Genomic DNA, 19,273 nt, shown 5'->3' on the forward strand with positions numbered 1-19,273 from the left:
TACCCATAATTGCATGAGCAAATTCTTTCAAACACATCTCATTGTATTTTGATTGCTTGTCTGGAGAACCCTGTATGACACCTCTTATATTCTAAAATGTTTTACTTGGGTCTCATCCTTACTCAACTATAAGCTCAAGGATATGGACTCTGTCTTATACATCTCTGTATTTTCAAAATTCAACAGGGTACTTTCTCAGACTCTAGGTACTCAATAAATACTTGTTGGACTAATGGATGCATAGAATAATCTATTAGAGAAGCCAGAGGTACAGTGAGCAAGGAAAGCCAAAGGCCTGGAAATTTAAATGTATGATTTTATATCGACAGCCTACAAAAAAGTCAGCTGAATTTGAATCTCCTAGTCATGTGACCTTTGGTATGTTGATTCACCTATTTGGGCTCATGGTGCTGACCAATTTGGTCTCTAAAACATTATATGACTAGGTCACAGAAGTCAAAGCAACCAAGAACAGACATTCAAAAGACTGAGTTAAACAATGTTTGTTTATTATACAGGTTATTCTCTACTTTTCATCAAGAACGAGCACTGATGACTATGTAGTAGCCCTAAGGCCACAGGCACCAACCAAGTAGTGAATGCAGTTGGTTGAAAGTTGGAACAAGACTAAAACCATAGAGATTTATGCAGAGAGCATACCTAGTGCTACATATTCATAAAAATGGTAGTTAATGCATACAGTTTGGCTAGTTTTGCCTTCAAAATTAACTAAACTGTATCGATGTATTTTGAAGTATTAAGTCATCTGTATGCTTTAGCTCTTTCTATAGATGAGGCAAATGTACAAACAGATTAAACTGACTTTTACAGAATAATTATTCTTTTACCTTGTTGCATGGAAAGGAATCCTCCATTTTAGGATGCACATAAAATGCTAGCCTATATTGATGGCATTGCCTTAACATTTTTCTTTTTTTTTTAACTAATTTTACAGGGCATTTAACCTATAAGAGAAACAGTGGATAAACTTGGAAAATGCTAATAGCAAAAACATTTCAGTCATGGCACATATAGCCAGAAGCCAATGATATCCTTCAACTATAGAAATTAGCAGTATTTTCTGTTTATTACTGAAACAGGATTCCATGTTCAAGCCAGAAATTGTCATTCAACAGAACAAATCAGGTCAAAACAATCAAACACGTAATGTGACACGACAAAAGGATGTGCTCATTTGATGAAAAACAAAAATAACAAATAATCAAACTTTTATTTCCTTGAATACAATATTGATGGCAAGATTGCTAAGAGGTCATCCCTGTATTTAGTTTAGATAAAGGCTTCCAGCATAGAACACTGTTAAGAAGTAACTGTCAGGAGCTATGCAGAAGTGATGAGAGGCAAATACTATAAAAACTGGAAAAGCAGGTTTTGATTTTCTATAGATTTTATTACACATTATTGAGACAAATGAAGATAATTCTTCGTTTATCAAATTTGTGAGCTTAATTATTTCAGCAAAATATATGACCCTCACCAGACAAACAGATAACTCTAAATTTACTCTGAAAATCTAATCAATTGAGAAGTATTACCTATTTGGAGACTATGCAGTATATCAAAGATAAAGCTCGTATTCTCACAGAACATATGGGGTCATTGGCAGCCAACCAATAATGAAGTAAATATTCTAATATTTGGGAAAATACTGAGAAAACTAATAAATTATCCTGGACATTATTTATTTTTGCCTTTACAAAAGACTTACACATCCAAATGAGGTTAGTTTAGAGTAGAGGTTTTGAGTCCAGAAAATGTTCAAAGTCCAATACAGCCATAGCTAATCAGAGACTAGAGAACCTTTACAAAGGTAAGTAGGCTTGAAAACCCTTGGAAACTGAGCAGTCTTATTTCGAACTAGCATGTTTTAATCCAAGGTATGGAATTAATCAAGTATCAATTAAGAATTACTGGAATGCACCCTCATGCCAAACGATGACTAACATGCTATTTCCTACTATGATCACTCCTTGATTTGAGACAGATGGCATAAAAAAATATTGCTAGCAATACAATGAATTTTACTCTTCTGCCTCTGTTCTTTAAAGAAAATCTTATTTTTTCACGTAAGAAACTCATGGAATCGAATATTAATTAAAGAAAAGATAGGGTAAGTACAACTGGGGGAAAGACAGTACCTCTGATTACACAGGAAATCCATGAAAGAATTAATCATAAGAGAAGAATCATTTTTCCAGTAGCCCCACTGCCATGAATGATATCTTTATGAGCCTCGGCCACCTTCTCCAATGGATATTGAGAACCTATTACAGGTTTCAACCAGCCAATTTCCATTCCAGCTTGAAGGGCTGCTGCATATTGCTGAAATTCCTCCTAAGAAAAAGGAAAAATAAATTTCTTTTTGTAGTGAACCATGATTTAATTTTCAGAAGCATTAAAAAAACTTCAGAACCTAAGTGTTATACCATAGTCTCTTACAAATGTGTGACTTTTGTCAACTTGCCCATAACAATAGAAAAAGTAGTTCTCTACATGATAACCATAAATCCTATCTGCCCGAGACAGTGTTAGTGTACAAAATACCTATTGTCCTGAAATAATTACTAGTATCACATTTCTATCTCAAAAGGTATGCTTACTTGGATATAGATTATATTGTCACCCTAGCTGTCCTTCTGGTGACAAATCCTTACCAACTCCCTCTAGTCATATAACTAAGTTTAACATCTACTCAAACTTTCTGTTTGCCTGAATAGGCAAACTGTACCAATGTTTAAGTTATCAAAATCAGAAGTACTTCTTTTCCTACCTTGGTTGAGGAAAAGAGAGTAACTCCAATTATACTCGACTCCTTTGCCATGGTGTCCCGTGGGTTTATTTCAATAGTACCTCTGTTGCCAACAACCTAATATGAAAAACGGCAAGTCTACAGTTAAAGATTACTGCAAAATAGTGTTAAATTGTGGCAAAACATTAAAATGGTAAAAAAAAAAATAAATAAATAAGAAAAGGAATACTTACTATCACTCGTCCTCCATGTGACAGAAGACTCAAGTCTTTACTAAGATTTACATTAGCTAACATTTCAATAATTACATCAATTCCTTTCTCACCAACATATTTCTATATAATAAAAGAGAAATGTAGAGTAAGATAGCAAGTGAAAAACTGTAAAATAGCTACTATCTATAAAGATATTATAAAAATATGTTTCAAATGATATATAAATGCTACATCTTTGAAACTAATAATGCAAAATTTTAAATAATCTAATTATATAATTATGATGTAATTCCAAGGTACCAGCCAGAACATCTAAAATGCTAAAGATTTGTACTAAATACATTGTTGTAATGAAATAAAATTTGCCTGGAATTTTCAGGTGCTAGACTCAACTTGAGTATAAAATACTTTTCCTTAGCTGAAAATTTTCTATCTTTAAAATAAAATTTCATAAAGAAACAACAAATCAAAAGTCCCAAAGCCCCAGGGGGCTCCCATTTTTATTAATAAACAAAAAGCAAAAGAAAATATCATTAGCTGTTTGGTTTTTCATGATTTTTGTTGTTTTAGTGCATCTGGTTTTGTTCTAAATGGTTTATAATCTGTTTAACGCACTAATTCTTTTGGGCTCTTGGATGATGGATGCTGGCTCTTAGAAAAAGCTACACACATCTACATAATATTCATTTTATATTAACACACACTCACAAATGAATCCTTGTGCCAGGGATTACACCAGGTACTAGGAATGCAAAGACAAACAAAGGGAGCTCAAAACAAAACTAGTGAGAAAGACAGGAAATACTACAGTCATAGCTATAATGCAATGGGCTAAGTAACACATTAGCAGAAATAAATCATACAATACAGAGAAAAAAGGTTAAGGTTTGATTGCCTGCCACGGTCAGAGAAAGTTCCACAGAGACGATGAACTTGGCCCTGAGGGATGAATAGGAGTTTCCTAAGCCAAAAGAAAGGAAGATGAGTAAGGGGAAGTTAGATCTGAGGCTGAGTCAGTCTGGACCAAAGAAACAGAAAAGCAAAGATGGAGGGGACTGAGACCACAGGACTGAAATACAAGCGGAGCTGAAGTACATAATCAGGTAAGGGGGAGTGGCAGGAAGAGGAAGAGGTAGGAGAGAGGAGACTGTAAGTTGGGACAGATAGTGAAAATACAGTGAATGCCATGTTAAAGGATTTGAATTGTGTTTTTGTTGTTGTTTTCTACAGGTGTTTATTATTGCATGTGCAAGTACACTAGGGAACAGAGGGACAAAACTCCTGTCCTCATAAAGCTTCCATTTTAGTTGTTTCTGTAGTTTTTTTATTAGCTCAGTTATGAATAACAGTCTAGGCTGGAGAAACTGAGGCCTAAACTAAGTTATGGTGGTGAGTGGAATAGAGATAAGGAAATACATTTGAAAGGCATGTCAGAGAAGAAACTGATAAAATGAGGTGACCAACTTGCTGGGTGGGAGGGAAAATGATAATTAAAAGACAGGAAAAACAAATAAAATGAAGATTTATCTCTTGGGGGACCAGATGAGTAGCAATGTCTAGCGGGTTGATGGCATGAAGGAAGTCAACTCACGCCAAAGACAGTTTTGGAAATCAACAGCATATGGGTATTAAGGGAGCCACAAGAGTATATGAGACTCATCAGGATGAAAGTCTAGCACCAGGGAAGATGTGAGACCAAGCAAAAACAACCTAAGGAATATGAATATTAAATAACATGAAGAGGGGGAGACTGAAAGTGAAAAGTCAGGAAAGAAAGAAGAGAACCAGTTTCAAAGAAATGTGGTCAGGGTCATATGCTCCTGAAAAATCAAACAAGATGAGGACTGAAAGAAGACCAGCAGACTGTTAATTAGGAGCTTCTCAGTGACTTCTGAGAAGCAGTATAAATACTTGGGCTATAAGCAAAACTGCAGTGAGAAGTGATGGATGGTAAGGAAGTAAAACCAATAAATACTACTTTTTCAAGAAGTTTTGTGGGAAAGAGGAGGTGAGAGAAGGGGGTGAGATAAAGGTTAAGAGAATGTTTTTGAGAATGGGAGAGACTTAAGCAGAAAGAGTCAGTTGAAGCTCCCAAGACCTCATGATCTTAAAATTAGATTATTGCTAAACAAAAACCATACTCTTAAAATAACAGGCAATTTTTCATCTTTGTGAATATTCTTAGATAATGGCATCAGCAGTGAGTGCTAGATCTTAGGTTTCCCAGACGTATAACAAAGGAGTGCTTTTGCTGGGCTTTTTGGTAAGATGATTGCTAAAAAAGTAATAAATTCTCACTCCTATTTTTTCCTTCATTTGTAATGATCTAGTTTACACAGTACTCAATATTTGGGAAATTCTAATCTCCCTAACATGAGGAAGTGGTTGAGGATTAGCAAAGCAATAAGTGTTTAGCAAACTGCTACTATAGTACAAGTGAAGAACTTCAGAATCTGCTTGAATTCTGTTAAATGCAGCAACTAACTAAATGCCACCTCACCATTTTGGATGCAGTAGTGATTATTCCTCCAAAACATCCAGCTAACAAATGAACTTCATTCCCTGGGCCACACAGATCCGGTTTGTAATCTATGGATATCTCACCTTCCATGGAGAATTCACGTCAGTTGAAATTGTATTAAGAATACCTCACAGCTGCAAATACAAAGCTGCAGCTTTACTTAAAAAGTTATTTGCATTAAAAAAATCAATTTTTATAGCTATAAGATTCTAGAGAAGCTATATTCTACTTAATACACATAAACAATACAAAAATCATAGTAAAGGTTTAAAACTTAGACATCTCTGTTTTTTAAATAAATTAAAGTTTTAAAACACGCATAAAAATTCATCTAGGCACTGAAAAACGGAAGCAAACAGCTTTAAAGGAGTAGTTGGTTAAAAACGTATTAAAAAACCACGTAAGTCTCCAAGGAACAAAGTTTGACATTTGTAAAATGGTGGAAAATTTTACCTTAATTTTATCAATATAATTCACTTCTCTGTGATTGAACACTTCATGGGCTCCATTTTGCAAAACAATCTTTTGTCCTTCCTCAGTACCAGCAGTGCCCAAAACCTTTAAGCCATAAGCTCTAGCAATCTGGCATGCTGCTAATCCAACCTGAAAAACAAATACAACCCAAGAGTTACATATTCTCTGCATTCCTGCAAACACTTAAATACATACAAGGAACTTAAGATTCCTATGGGACCCACCCTAACTTTAAGGAACTTAAGAGTGTAAATGAAGAAATAAGAAAAATAGCTAACTTTAATTAAGCATTTAAAATATTCCAGGAACCATACTAAATAATTTCTACATATTGCTTTATTTTATTCTCACAGTGACCCTATAAAGTAGATACTATTATTGACCCTATTTTACAGATAAGAAAGTTAAAGCTTCAAATTATAAGTAATTTGGCCAAGTCACATGTAGAGATGGAAACAGGAGGAGCTAGACCAGTCTCACTGCAGAACTTGAGTTTTTAACCACTGCATCAATATGTTTGCAGGGTTTAAAGATGATCAGAACATGCTCTCTGACTTTTTTGTGCATACGAAATTCTAAATAACAAATGTAAGGCTTCTAACATTTAAGTAGAAGAGACAGGTATACGGGCAAATTAACTAATTCATCCATTCCGTGAATGTTTATAGTGTTTACGATGTGCTAGACATGGTACTTAACGTAAGAAAGAAATTTACATTCTAAGGGTGGAGGAAGATAATCGTCATATGAACAAATTGAATGAATAAAATAAATTCAGGAAATAAAAGCGCTAAGAAAAAATAAGACTGGCTGTTGGGTTAGAGGGATAGGAATAGGGGCTATTTAGGTCATCAAGAAGGGTCACTGAAAAAATGAGACCTGCAAAAAGTGAGGAACAAGCCACAAGAACATCCGATCGGCCATGTGGAGGATGCCGTGGGCAGAGTGAATGGCCACGGCTAACCTGGGGAGGTGGGAATGCAGTTGGGATCAAAGAACAGAAAGAGGGGCAGTGTGGTTCAGGGAGGGGCATGTGCGAAAGGGTCGAAGATGAGGCCAGAAATGCCGAGTCACATAGGATCTGAGGGGTGAAGGTAGAGGCTTCTGAGTATATTAAAAACTATGCAGAACCACTGGAGAGCTTAAGCCAGGAAATGATCTGGTTGACTCAGGCTTTAAAAAGGTTGCTCCAATTATATGCGAGGCACAACGAAGGTGGCGAGAAAAATGGGAGGAGGAAGATCAGTTTGTAGCTGTTAGAGCAGTCTAGATAAGAGATGAAGCTGGCTTGAACAAAGGTGGTGGCACTGGAAAAAATAAACAAATTCAGATATAGTTTAGAAGTAAGCTAATGCGACTTCCTCACAGATTGAATGCGGGAGATGAGGAAAAGAGAAAAATACAGGATGTCTCCTATGTCTTTGGCCAGATTAACTGGGTAGAGTAACTGAGAAGGAGACTGGAGAGCACTAAGTTTGTGAAAATCTCCAGATTTCACTTTGCCAAGTGTAGTGGTGCATGCCTGTAATCCCAGCTATGTGGGAGGCTAAGGTGGGAGGACTACTTGGGCCCAGGACTTTGAGGAGTTTGAGGTTGCAGTGATCCTGCACTGCACTGTACTGCAGCCTGGGCAACGGAACAAGACTCTGTCTCTAAAAAATAAAAATAAAAGAACCACTTGGAACATGTTGAGCTGTACAGTGCTCATCTACTTAAAGGTGAAGATGTTCAGCAATCAGGTGAATATGAGTATGGACTCAAAAGAGTTCAGTTGGAGATATATATTAAAGATCCATTATCTTACAGACGGTATTTAAAGCCAAAGGATTAAGTGGAACATGGTGGCTCATGCCTGTAATCCCAGCACTTTGGGAGGCTGAGGTGGGTGGATCATCTGGGGTCAGGAATTCGAGACCAGCCTGGGCAACCTGGCAAAATCCCAGCCTCCCAAAGTGCTGGGATTGTAAGAAATCACTAGAATACCAGATCAATGTGCTTAGCTTAGCACAAAAGAGAAATCAAAGTAGTTTAAGAAGACAGACAAAAGAGCAATTATTTAAATAACAATACTAGGAAATATGTCTGATTAGATGACAAATGATTATACAAATAAGTGTCACATACATTTAGAACAGAGTTTCCCAAACTTGGCACTATTGACATTTTGGGCCAGATAATTATTTGCTGTGGGAGACTATCCCATGTATTGAAGAGTATCTACCCCCTAGATGCCAGAAACCCTTCCCCAAGTTGTGACAACCAAATATGTCTTCAGACATTGCCAAATGTCCCAGAGCGGAAGGAGAAAGGATGCAAAATCACCCGCTACTCATAATCAGTCATTTATAGGGAGGACCGGGTTGGGCAAGAAAAGAATTAAGATGAAAACTAATGATAGAAACAGATTAAAGTTGTAACAGATTTCCAGGCCTGAAATGGACCTTAAAGATTATATGGCACAGGGGAATAACGAGGCTGGACTCAGCCAGGTTATGGCAGGAATTTGCTTAACTGAAACAAACAAATACATAGAACTCACTGTCTGACGGAGGAGAGAAACATCCAATTAGATAAAACGCAATCCACTATCGGGTGGGCCCAACTGATTTTCTACTTTAATTTTCAAATTTAAATAGAAGACCTCTAATAAAACCATACTTTAAAAAGCTAATGTAACTACATCTCCTGATGTTCTAACTGCTTTAAAAGGGTACTCAATAGCTCTTTTAAAAAGGCACTGTTTATTCTATTCTTGTCAACAATTATACCAGCAATACTCCTTCAACAGATTATGCACCATTATGTGTCAACTATTTTTCTTCTACTTATTTTGCTAACACTAAAATAGGGCACTCCTCACCAACATATCTGGATAATAGCTGTGTTCATAAATTCCACACCATTTTAAACACACAACATAATCCCCAAGGAATTTGAATTAAATGAGGACAGAAAGTACAAACAGAAGCAAGGCAAAACCCAGTACTGTTTCCCTCTGATAGGACAGGGAGGATCAGAAGCGCTTCACACACCAGGTCACCAGCCTATCCCTGCCAGCCAAGGATTTAACAAACTCAGCCAGCTCAGCGAACAGTGTGGATTTTACCTTAAAAAAAAGAAAAAAAAAAAAAAAAAAAAAAAATCATGGTGAAGCAACTGGGCTTTTTACAAGAGGGTAAAGGGAATATAAAGAGATTTTCTTTAAACTCTTCTCTCCCCTTTCTACTGAAATCTTTCCCTTCTGCACAAAGCCCGATGTTAGCTCTCTGAAAGCCAGGGTAATTTAAATAAATTTATGTGTTTGACAGATCCTTTCGTTATTTAGGGTTAAATTTAATTTAACCCAAAAATAGACTCTTCAGTGAAGTTAAACAATGGGAGTTTTGGACAAGGTGTATCTGTCATATTTTCTCAAGCCCCATAAAGACAATCCTGGTGTTTTTTAATAAATTGTCTGATCTGTGAAATCCTTTAGAATTGATCTATTGGAAGTGTAGGAAGCTAGGTGTGAAACCTCGTGATTCATCTACCTAAGAAACAGAGACAAAAAGGACTGAAACTACCTGTTCTTTTACTTTTAAAGGTAAATTCACATTTTCAAGATACCAATCATTATTCAGGGGACAACGAGCCATTTAATATGTTACTTCTTTCAATCCACTCTCCAGAATACACAGTGCTCTGTAAGGGTTAACAGCTTCCTCAAAGTAAGTATCTAGTCCCAGGCCTTTTATTTTTAAAATGCAAAATCTTATCTCCAAAATTTCCAAAGCATCCATTGATAGAGTTCATGTGGATTTCTTGTTAAATTCTAACTGGAGAGGTCTAACTTTTCGCTCTAAGCTCCTGAGAGGCAGATTGGCAGCTAGTTTCTTGAAGAGGTTTCTCACAGCCCTGTGTTGGAGGATTTCACTGAAGGGCTTATTTTAAGTTCAGAGTTCTCCTCCCCCATTCCCCCACATTAGCATTTTCAGCCATGGGTTGTGGTGTTAAGGACAGGCCTGTATACTGCACTCCATGAACGTCGTCAAAGCACAGCAGGCAAGCAGCGGAAGGGAGATAGAAAGGACTAAGAATTCACAGTGTAGCTTTACCGTGCTGTCTGGGGCAACATAGGTAAGCTTTAATGAGCCTTAGTGTCCTTATCTAAGGGAATATGGAATTAATATCGACCTTAAAGAGCTGTTTAAAATTCTAAATAAATATTTTTATATGCTACTTGAAGGCAAAAACAAGGCCAGTTTATCTTAGTCCACACCCACTACAGGTGGGAAATCTAACATATTTTTGAAGGGGTGCTCTGTTGGGTTTATTAACCAAGAAATGCTAAACTAATGACTAAATATCACCTTCAGAAGACCAAAATCAAAAAAGTTTTACTACATAAAAAAAAAGCATCTTTGACTATATTTATGAATCTGACTTTTAAAAATGACCAAAGGAACTATAATGAAATAAACTCAAGCTTGTTTCAAAATATACTAAAAAAATACTTACTCCTCCACTCGCCCCATGAACCAGAACACTTTCTCCAGCTTTCACACGGGCACTGCAAAAGAAAGTATAAGTTACATCATCTTATATTTTGAAGCTAATTAATCTCAGGTGTTTTCATCATCATAAGGAATTTCTACCCTTAGTCTGGCTAACACTAACACAAAGAGCAAATGCAACCTGATATACAGCCCCAAATATTCCCTAAGCTTCACAGAATAAACAAAGCCTTCAATTCATTTATTCCTTTAACAAGTATTTATTGGGAGTCTTTTATGTTCCAGGCACTATGCTACTGGACACTGGGATCACTATGCGGCGCTACTTCTGAGTAGCTACAGTCCTTGTAGGTCATGAAGTGAAACTGCTGAGCCTGGAGGATCTGGAATCTCTCATTCCCATATATCCCCACAGAAAGGGCCTCAAAGCAGGTTTATTATAGCTCAGTCTTTATTCTGTGGTCTAGAGTAATGTCCAAGTAAACATAGTAGCTATTTTTTTTTTGCCCGAGGAAAGAAAGTATTTTTTTCTTCTCCATGTCTCGGAACATCAGGTTGCATCAGCCTTCTACTCTCACTTCAGAGAGCAAAGCTGAGTCAGCAAAGGTCAGAGAGTAGGAAATGCAATAAATCCTATCACAAAGATTCCCATGTCATCCCCTAAAATGTCCAGATTCTCTGGTGAAATGGCATTTTCTTTTTACTTCTGGTTCACATGACTACTTTTCTAGTATATACTGAAAAGAAGGGACATGCAGCAAGGCATGAGGGGATGCCTCACTATTCCAGATGGACAGTGCCAATGTCACAAGCCAGCAGATGCTGTGGGATCCAGATCTGACTCTTAGGAAGGATCTCTTACTTCCTTGAACAATGTGGGGTGGCCACACTGTAGAGACATTATGGAACATTATGCTCCATCTGGGAAAGAGAACACAGTAACCAGAGTCCTGCTCCCAGCTGTGCACCAACAACTGAGAAGTGGCAACAATGAGCAATAAGAGAAGCTTTCTCCCACACTCTTGCTTGGAGCTAAAGAGACTGAGGACAATATGTTAAAGTAAAACATAAGGGGATAGGATCACTAGTGTTAAACTATGGGATATGAAATACTTCCAACGAAATTTTTCAAAAATTCTTGTAAGATGTCCCTCAAACACTAAAGACACATTCTCATAAAAATCTCTAGGCCTGGGGTGAGGGGAGAAAAAGCAGGCAAATCCTTTCCTGAATCCTTGTGCAGAGTCGCTGTGACAGTTAATTTTATGTGTCAACTTGACTGGGCCAAGGAAACCAATATTTGTTCCAACATTACTCTGGATGTTTCTGTAACAGTGTTTTTTTTGTTTTGTTTTGTTTTGTTTTTTTTAAACGAGATTAACACTGAAATAGCTGGATTTTGAGTAAAGCAGACGACACTCTAGAATGTGGGTGGGCCTCATCCTATCAGCTGAAGGCTTTTGTTCTCAGAGACTGACCTCTGATGAGCAAGAGTAAATTCAGCCAGCAAACTTTCTAGGGATTTAAACTGCACCTCTTCCTTGTGTCTCCAGCCTGCTGGCCTACTGCAACAGATTTTAGACTCACCAGTCCTCCACAATTTCATGGGCCAACTCTTTAAAATGAATCAATCTGTGTGCGTGTGCACGTATGTGTGTGTGTGTCTGTGTGTCTGTGTGTGTACACAGTGACTGACTCTTAAGGAATTTATACAGGGATAAATGATAGATTAGATAGATCAAATAGATAGATGACTGACTGATAGACAGGCAGACAGAGACACATATCCTGTTATTTGCTTCTCTGGAGGACCCCGACTAATACAGTCATCTTCCCTGGCACTCACAGCACTCAGCCTGGCCTTCCATGCTGCTGTTCCCTACCATCTTCTAGTCACTGAAGACTAAGACCTGGCACATAGCCTTTCTCTTCCACCCCAAATCCAGCTCCAATCAAGGAGATTCAGCATTCCCCAGAAAATCAAGCACTACAGTTCCTGAATTTTCCTCCACTTATAGCCACTGTCTCCCAGGGCTATAACTATCAGCAATCATTCCCCCTGAGAAGTATCAGATGCCAATAACCAGGATTATGACACTAATCTATCCTAATTCTGAAAACCCATATTCTCTCAAAATCTTTCTTCAACTATGCAGAGATTACTGACTCTCAACAGCTCCATTTCTGCCCGCTTGCTGCTCCTGGCCTTCCTTCCATCCCTCCTCAGCTTGGATTCCATAGTAGATTGCCCAACCTCCTCTCCCCGCAGTCCCCTGTGCTCTCATTTCCTTTGCACCATTCTATTTTGCCACCAATATTCCAGCCCTGGATTAATGTTCAAATCTAGCTTCCTTGATACTTTATCCAAATGACTAAGTATTATAGAAAAGAAAAAAAAAAATCACATGACCATGCATTTTGGTGCCACTTCAGCTCTGATTGTTAAAATATCACTTTTTGCCTCCTACTTAATTGTGAAAAGTGAGGCAATGACATACAAGTACCTTCAACACTCCACCTCCCTACCCATAAATATTTCCATAATTATATCATCTTTACCCCTTCTAGGTTTTACGGATAAGCTGTCCTTTCCATACTGGAAGCCAGTCTCTCTACCTATGTCCTAAGTCCTTTCCATCTTATGTTATGCAGATTTTGTTCGATCTGTAAATATGTTCAAGTCTTGCCTATCCTTAAAAAAAAAAAATCCCTTTTTCCCACATACTCTCCTCAGGTAACCTTCTACTCTCTCTTCCTTGTCTCCCCGATTTTTAAAAGAATAGTCGTCACTCAAGGAATTGATTTCCTCTTCCTTCCTCAATCCACTCAATCAAGCTCTTCCCACCATTCTATTGAAAAAGAACTGACTAATGTCACCAATGACCTCTTAATTGCTGGGCCCAACTGTTATTTGCTTCTGAACAGACCTCTGTGTTGCATTTGACAGCTGGCCTCCCTCCTTAGTAGCACTATCAATTGCCACTCCTAAAGCTGCCAGCAGTGATTGTGAACTTACCCTGTGTGAGCCCTGTACTAAGAACTTTATACACATTACCTCCAAATAATTCTTACCACACCCTAGCAGGTAGGTGCTGTTATTATCTATGTTTCTCAAACCAGTAAACTGCACCTGAGATGTTTAAGTAACTTAACCAAGGTCATACAACTAGCACTATGTGAAGACATTAACCCAGGCCTTTCTGTCTTCAAAGCCCATGCATTCACTGGATGCTTAAGGGATACCATGACCTCTAGATTCTGCCGGCCATGGAATCCTTTCAGTCTCTTACGAGTCTATCCTTTTTCTCTGACTACATTCTTAAATGGTGATGTTCACGAGGGTTTTATTCTCACTCCACTGTTCTCACTCCCTGAGGGATTTCAACAACTTTTCATCTTGTCAATTCTTACCTACATGCTGCTATCCCCAAATTTTTCTCTCCAGTCTTCAAGCTTCTGACTTTTTTATCCAATAGGCTACTGAACCTCTCCATTAGGATGTGTCTCTCATAATTTCAAATCCAAACCTGAATACAGCTTCCCTCTGAAACTTTCTCCTTTTCTTTGTCACAGTTAAACATGAACCAAGCTAGAAAGCTAGACTACTCTTAAGCTCTTCCTCATTCTCTACCTGCAAATAATCACCAAATACCCCTGATTTTACCCCCACTAAATAGTTATTCTTTCCTCTCTACTTACTTCTTCTACCAGAACCCTTGCTCTGACCCATAAGGATTTTGTCTAGTGGAGACTCCTATAAGATACTCCTATCTCTCTCTCCATTCCTATCCTCAAATTCATCCTACACACAGCAGATGAGTGATCTCAATCAAACACAAATATCACAATGGTAGTCTCCTGAATAAAGCATTTCATTACTTCCAGTCCTTTACAGTGCAATAGATGAGCTCTATAATCTGTCTTTTACAATCTGAATTCTATCTATTTGATGACAGCTAACATTTATTGAAAGATTACTCTGTTCCAACTTTATTCTTCACTACTTTCTCTTGAAATTTCCTCTCTAACAAAATCAAGTTGCTATAGCTGTTCCCACACACCACACTGTTTTTCCCCATACTATCCCCAATGTCTAGAATGTCCTCTCTCCTTCTAGTTACCATTCCTCAGGTGAATTCCCTCTGATGCTTTTTAAATACTTAGTAGACGGGATTAAAATATAGATTCTCAGGCACCAGCTATGGAAACTGACCAGAGGGTCTGGGGTAGGGCCCTATAGTGTACTATTAAATTGCTGCCTGGATGATTCTAATGGATAACAAGATTCTTGAACCATGGCTTTAAAACAGTAAGTTAAAATAATAAGTCTTTTTTTTCTTTTTTTTTTGAGACGGAGTCTCGCTCTGTCGTCCAGGCTGGCATGCAGCGGCGCGATCTCAGCTCACTGCAAGCTCCGCCTCCTGGGTTCACGCCCTTCTCCTGCCTCAGCCTCCTGAGTACCTGGGACTACAGGCACCTGCCACCACGACCGGCTAATTTTTTGTATTTTTAGTAGAGATGGGGTTTCATCATGTTAGCCAAGATGGTCTTGATCTCCTGACCTGGTGATCCGCCCGTCTCAGCCTCCCAAAGTTCTGGGATTACAGGCGTTAGCCACCGTGAAAATAATAAGTCTTACACCTTGCCAGGAAGCCCTACCTCATCACCACAGGCACATGCCTTCTGAGCCTATATATCCCTATGTACATTTCTACCACTGTACTTTCCACATTATATATAAATATGATCATTCTAATGTCATTTCCCTTACTAGACTATGAGCATCTTGAACACAGCGTTCGCTCTTTTTTGTATCCCCAGTGATTAGTACAATTTCCCAAATTCACAGTTTCCATTATATAAATGTTTAATGGTAAGTAAATGGTAACCAAAAATAATGAACAGATGGATGGACAGACAACTAGAAGGGAGGCAGTTAACACTGCCCTCATTTGGCATTGGCCATAAAATTGACAAAGTGTGTTATTACCTGTGGATCAGAGCTCGACAGGCAGTAAAATATGGGATACCGATGGCAGCTCCTTGTTTAAAGTCCAGTTTTTCAGGTAGTTTGTAAACAGTGTGGTCTGCTGCAAGAGCGTACTCTGCATAGCCTCCAGAGATCGTGCTGCTAGTGAAAACTCTGTCACCTTTCTAGGGGAAGAGACAAATGAATACATGCATTTGTATTCTAAAAATATTACATCAAAATAGGTATAATTCTTTATAATAAAAAATAAGTGAGTACTTATCTATTGTTCTCTATATCTAGGGTCTCATATAAATAATTTTTGTTTTGTTGAGTTGGAGTCTTGCTCTGTCACCCAGGCTGGAGTACAATGGCATGATCTCAGCTCATCGCAACCTTTGCCTCGCAGGTTCAAGCAATTCTCCTGCCTCAGCCTCCCAAGTAGCTGGGATTACAGGCACGCACCACCACGCCCAGCTAATTTTTGTATTTTTAGTAGAGACGGGGTTTTACCATCTTGGTCAGGCTGGTCTTGAACTCCTGACCTCGTGATCCGCCCACCTTGGCCTCACAAAGTGCTGGGATTACAGGTGTGAGCTACCGTGCCCAGCCATAAATCATTTTAAAATACTGAACATTTAAAAATATTTAATAATGGGAACCAATGGGAAGAAAATCTAAGGAAAACAGAAAAAAACATAAGGAAGGATAAACTTCCTTGAATGGCATCATGATGATGCTGATGGCTCAGTCCATGAAGAGCTTGCTATGTCAGGCACTGCATTAAGTGTCTCTGGAGTGTTATCTAATTTCATCTTCACAACGGCCAGTGAGGTGGGCATGTTTATTATCTCTTATTGTAGAGCAATCCCCCCACTACACAGATGAGGAAATTGAGGAACAAAGAAGTTCAATAATTTCCTCAGATCAAGCAGCTAGCAAATAGCAGTCAACATAAACTGTTATTTTTGCCCAAAATGCTAGGGAGAAGAAACAAACAAAATCTGAAGTTTCTTCCACACACCAAACACCTCCTCTAAATCCCATCCATGAGTTTCCTCACCCCTGCATTGCCACTATGTCTCATGCAAACACCCAAAGGCAGAAAACCATACTAGGACCCTGACAGCATGATGACCCAGGACAGCCTTCTTCTTGACACGGCACCAGAAACACAGTAAAGTCTCGACAAATGTCTGTTGGACCTCACTATTAAAAAGCAGATGCAGGACTCAGGGAGAAGTAATGCCCCAGCCAGGCATTATTGGTCCAGTATTTAATTCGCACGTTAGGGAAAATTGGACTGCCCACTGTAACCACCTGCCTTAACTCCTCCTTCTTAAAAAAAAGTAAATATTCCTTAGAAGAGGCAAATTATTAAGGCAATGATTGCTCAGTATACTTTAACAGAAATCTGAAAATGTAGAAATGCTATCTGATAGGATAAAGACAAGAAAGATTCAAAAGCCATCCAAGAATCAAGGACAAGTACCACCACTTAATATGGTTGCCTAGAAATGTCAAATATGATGAAGATTAATCCTGTTTTTACAGCTAAAAAACATGTTGAATTGATTTCAATATAATTCAAACATTTACTGCGAATATACTATATAGAAAGCATTATTTCAAGTTATGTGAGGGACATCAATACCACTGTCCCTAATGTCAAGCATCCTAGACTCTAGGGGGAGAGAAAAGCAAAGGATAGAAATAATTATAAAAAGCAAGGCAAACATGATTAGCCACTGAGGATAGGTAAAAGAAAAAGAAAGAAATTACTTCTAAGTAGAGGAAATTAGGAATAGCTTCATTGAGAAGCTAATAATTGAGGTAAATCTTGAAGAACAGGACAAGATTTTGAAAACTAGAATGGGGAAGAGTCATTACGGGTGAAGGAAACAAAGTTGGCAAAATGATAGGGACAGGAATAAATGCCAAGAAATTAGCAGCATTTATTACCAATGAGTAAGCAGACTAACGTGTGGTATGTAACCGTTTCAGGAGATAAAATGAAAAGAAACTGAAGCTAAAGTGTAAAATCCTTTGAATCCATGTTTTTAAGTTTCAATTAAATTTTGTCCATTAGAAGAACCAATATGAACAAAAACACAGAGATGAGAGAGCATGGGATGTGCAGGGAAGGACAAACAGTTCATTACTGAAGAATAAACTACACTGTGAAGAGGAGTAGGAGGTAAGACTGGAAAAATAGATGGGAGAGAGCATGAAACAGTCTTATTTCATAACAATAAGGAATTTTAAGAGTCTTCCTGAAGTCTACAAGACATGGATGCAAGAATGAAAACAGAGGTGTATAACAATCATAATTAAATTTTATAAAATGATTCATTCTAGATTAAGGACGAATTCCAGGGAAAAGAGAAAGTTATGTAGCCATTATAGAAATCCAGGTCAGGGGTGTAGTTAAGTAGGTAAGATAGCCTGAACTACACTACTGGCAGTGGAAATGGAAAGGAGAGAGAAAACAGTTCTAGTAAGGGAAAGCGAGGAGTAATCCTCAAATCCCAGGAGTCACCAGGACAGTCACACAAGAGAGGCACTATCTGCAGTGAGAAAAGATAAGCTAGTTTTAGACACGTTTTGTACGAGATTTCTGGAGGTTGACCATGTGAGTCCAGTGTCTCCAACAGAACTCTCTGCAGTGATGGAAATGTTCACATCTGTACTGTCCAGCAGGGCAGCCACTGGACACAGGAGGCTATTAAGCATTTGAAATGTTGCTAGAGTGACTCAGGAACTGAATTTTCAATATGAATTTAAGTTGAATTTTAAATTGCCACATGTGGCTAGTGGCTACCGTTTTGGATAGCACAGATCCAGAGTTCAGCAGAAAATTCTATGCTAAAGATGTAACATGTGATAACGGCAACAAAGAGAGTGTATGAGATTGCGAAAAAGGTAAAGAATACAGAAAGCAGAGGTCTAAATAGAGACTGAGAGCCCTAGGCAACGCCAAGATTTGAGGAATATCCAGAGAAAAAGAGAGGCCTGAAAACAGAGGCCCAGAAAGGAAGGGGAGAGGAGAACAGAAGAAAATGATGTCACAGAAGCTGCAGAAAAAGTTTTTTAAAGAAAAAGTTAAGTGGCTGAGAGTGTCAAATGTCACAGAGAAGTCAAGAAAGATAATGACATAAAAGGGCCCATTAACTCCAGCAAAACAGAGGCCATTAGTGACATTAGCAAGAGTCCTTTCAGTGGAGCGATGGGGGCAGAAGCCAGGTTGCCACAGGCTGAGGAGTGGAAAGTTGTATGAGTCTTCCTGTACAGGGGAACAGTAATCTTCTCTGTCTCAACTTAATTTTGGTAAGGTGCTGCCAAAGTTGAGTAGGTCAAGGAATTATGAAGAAAGATGATAGGACGTGAGTCTACTATGAATATGCCTTTTGGCATATATATATATATACACACACACACACACATATATATATATCCTGATCATAACATTTTCAGTGACTGAGTCAGAGCTCCAAAATTGTATAGTGACCTTGTATTTTTTCATGTTTTACTTATTTTTCAAAAGAATTAACCTTATCTTATGAAGCAAAATTTATCAAAGGAATTAAAAATTATTTTAGCTTGTGTATCATCAAGAGTTGGGAAATAGTCTAACTTCCTCGTGTGCTTTCTTTCCTTACATATTTCCATTAAATCAAAAAAATCACAGTTCATTCTGTTGGGACATGAAGATACAGAAATTATCCAGCACTTATTCACAACAATGTAGTAAACAAATAAGGCCTCTGGATAAAATCTAATTTCTTTTTTGACTAGAGGAGTCCCCCAAGTGGCAGAAATTGTGTAACAGGG

At 38.1% G+C, this 19,273-nt stretch overlaps 1 protein-coding gene across 4 annotated transcripts in view; it reads right to left on the bottom strand.

Moving 5' to 3' along the window:
* Positions 1–1,395: 1,395 nt before the first annotated feature.
* Positions 1,396–19,273, bottom strand: part of CRYZ (crystallin zeta) — a 28,158-nt gene continuing 10,280 nt past the window's right edge. For 2 of the 4 annotated variants that reach the window (XM_025391697.1, XM_025391705.1), the window contains 6 exons: positions 15,464–15,627; positions 10,478–10,529; positions 5,960–6,109; positions 3,004–3,105; positions 2,792–2,887; positions 1,396–2,355 (listed from right to left, as the gene is read on the bottom strand). In XM_025391697.1, coding sequence (XP_025247482.1) covers positions 2,194–2,355; positions 2,792–2,887; positions 3,004–3,105; positions 5,960–6,109; positions 10,478–10,529; positions 15,464–15,627 — 726 coding nt within the window. In that variant the 3' untranslated portion in view covers positions 1,396–2,193. The remainder of the gene's footprint in view (positions 2,356–2,791; positions 2,888–3,003; positions 3,106–5,959; positions 6,110–10,477; positions 10,530–15,463; positions 15,628–19,273) is intronic. The other 2 variants (XM_025391725.1, XM_025391715.1) reach the window with 2 other exon arrangements.

Source organism: Theropithecus gelada, chromosome 1 (assembly GCF_003255815.1).
Source record: "Theropithecus gelada isolate Dixy chromosome 1, Tgel_1.0, whole genome shotgun sequence".
NCBI classification, from domain to species: domain Eukaryota; kingdom Metazoa; phylum Chordata; class Mammalia; order Primates; family Cercopithecidae; genus Theropithecus; species Theropithecus gelada.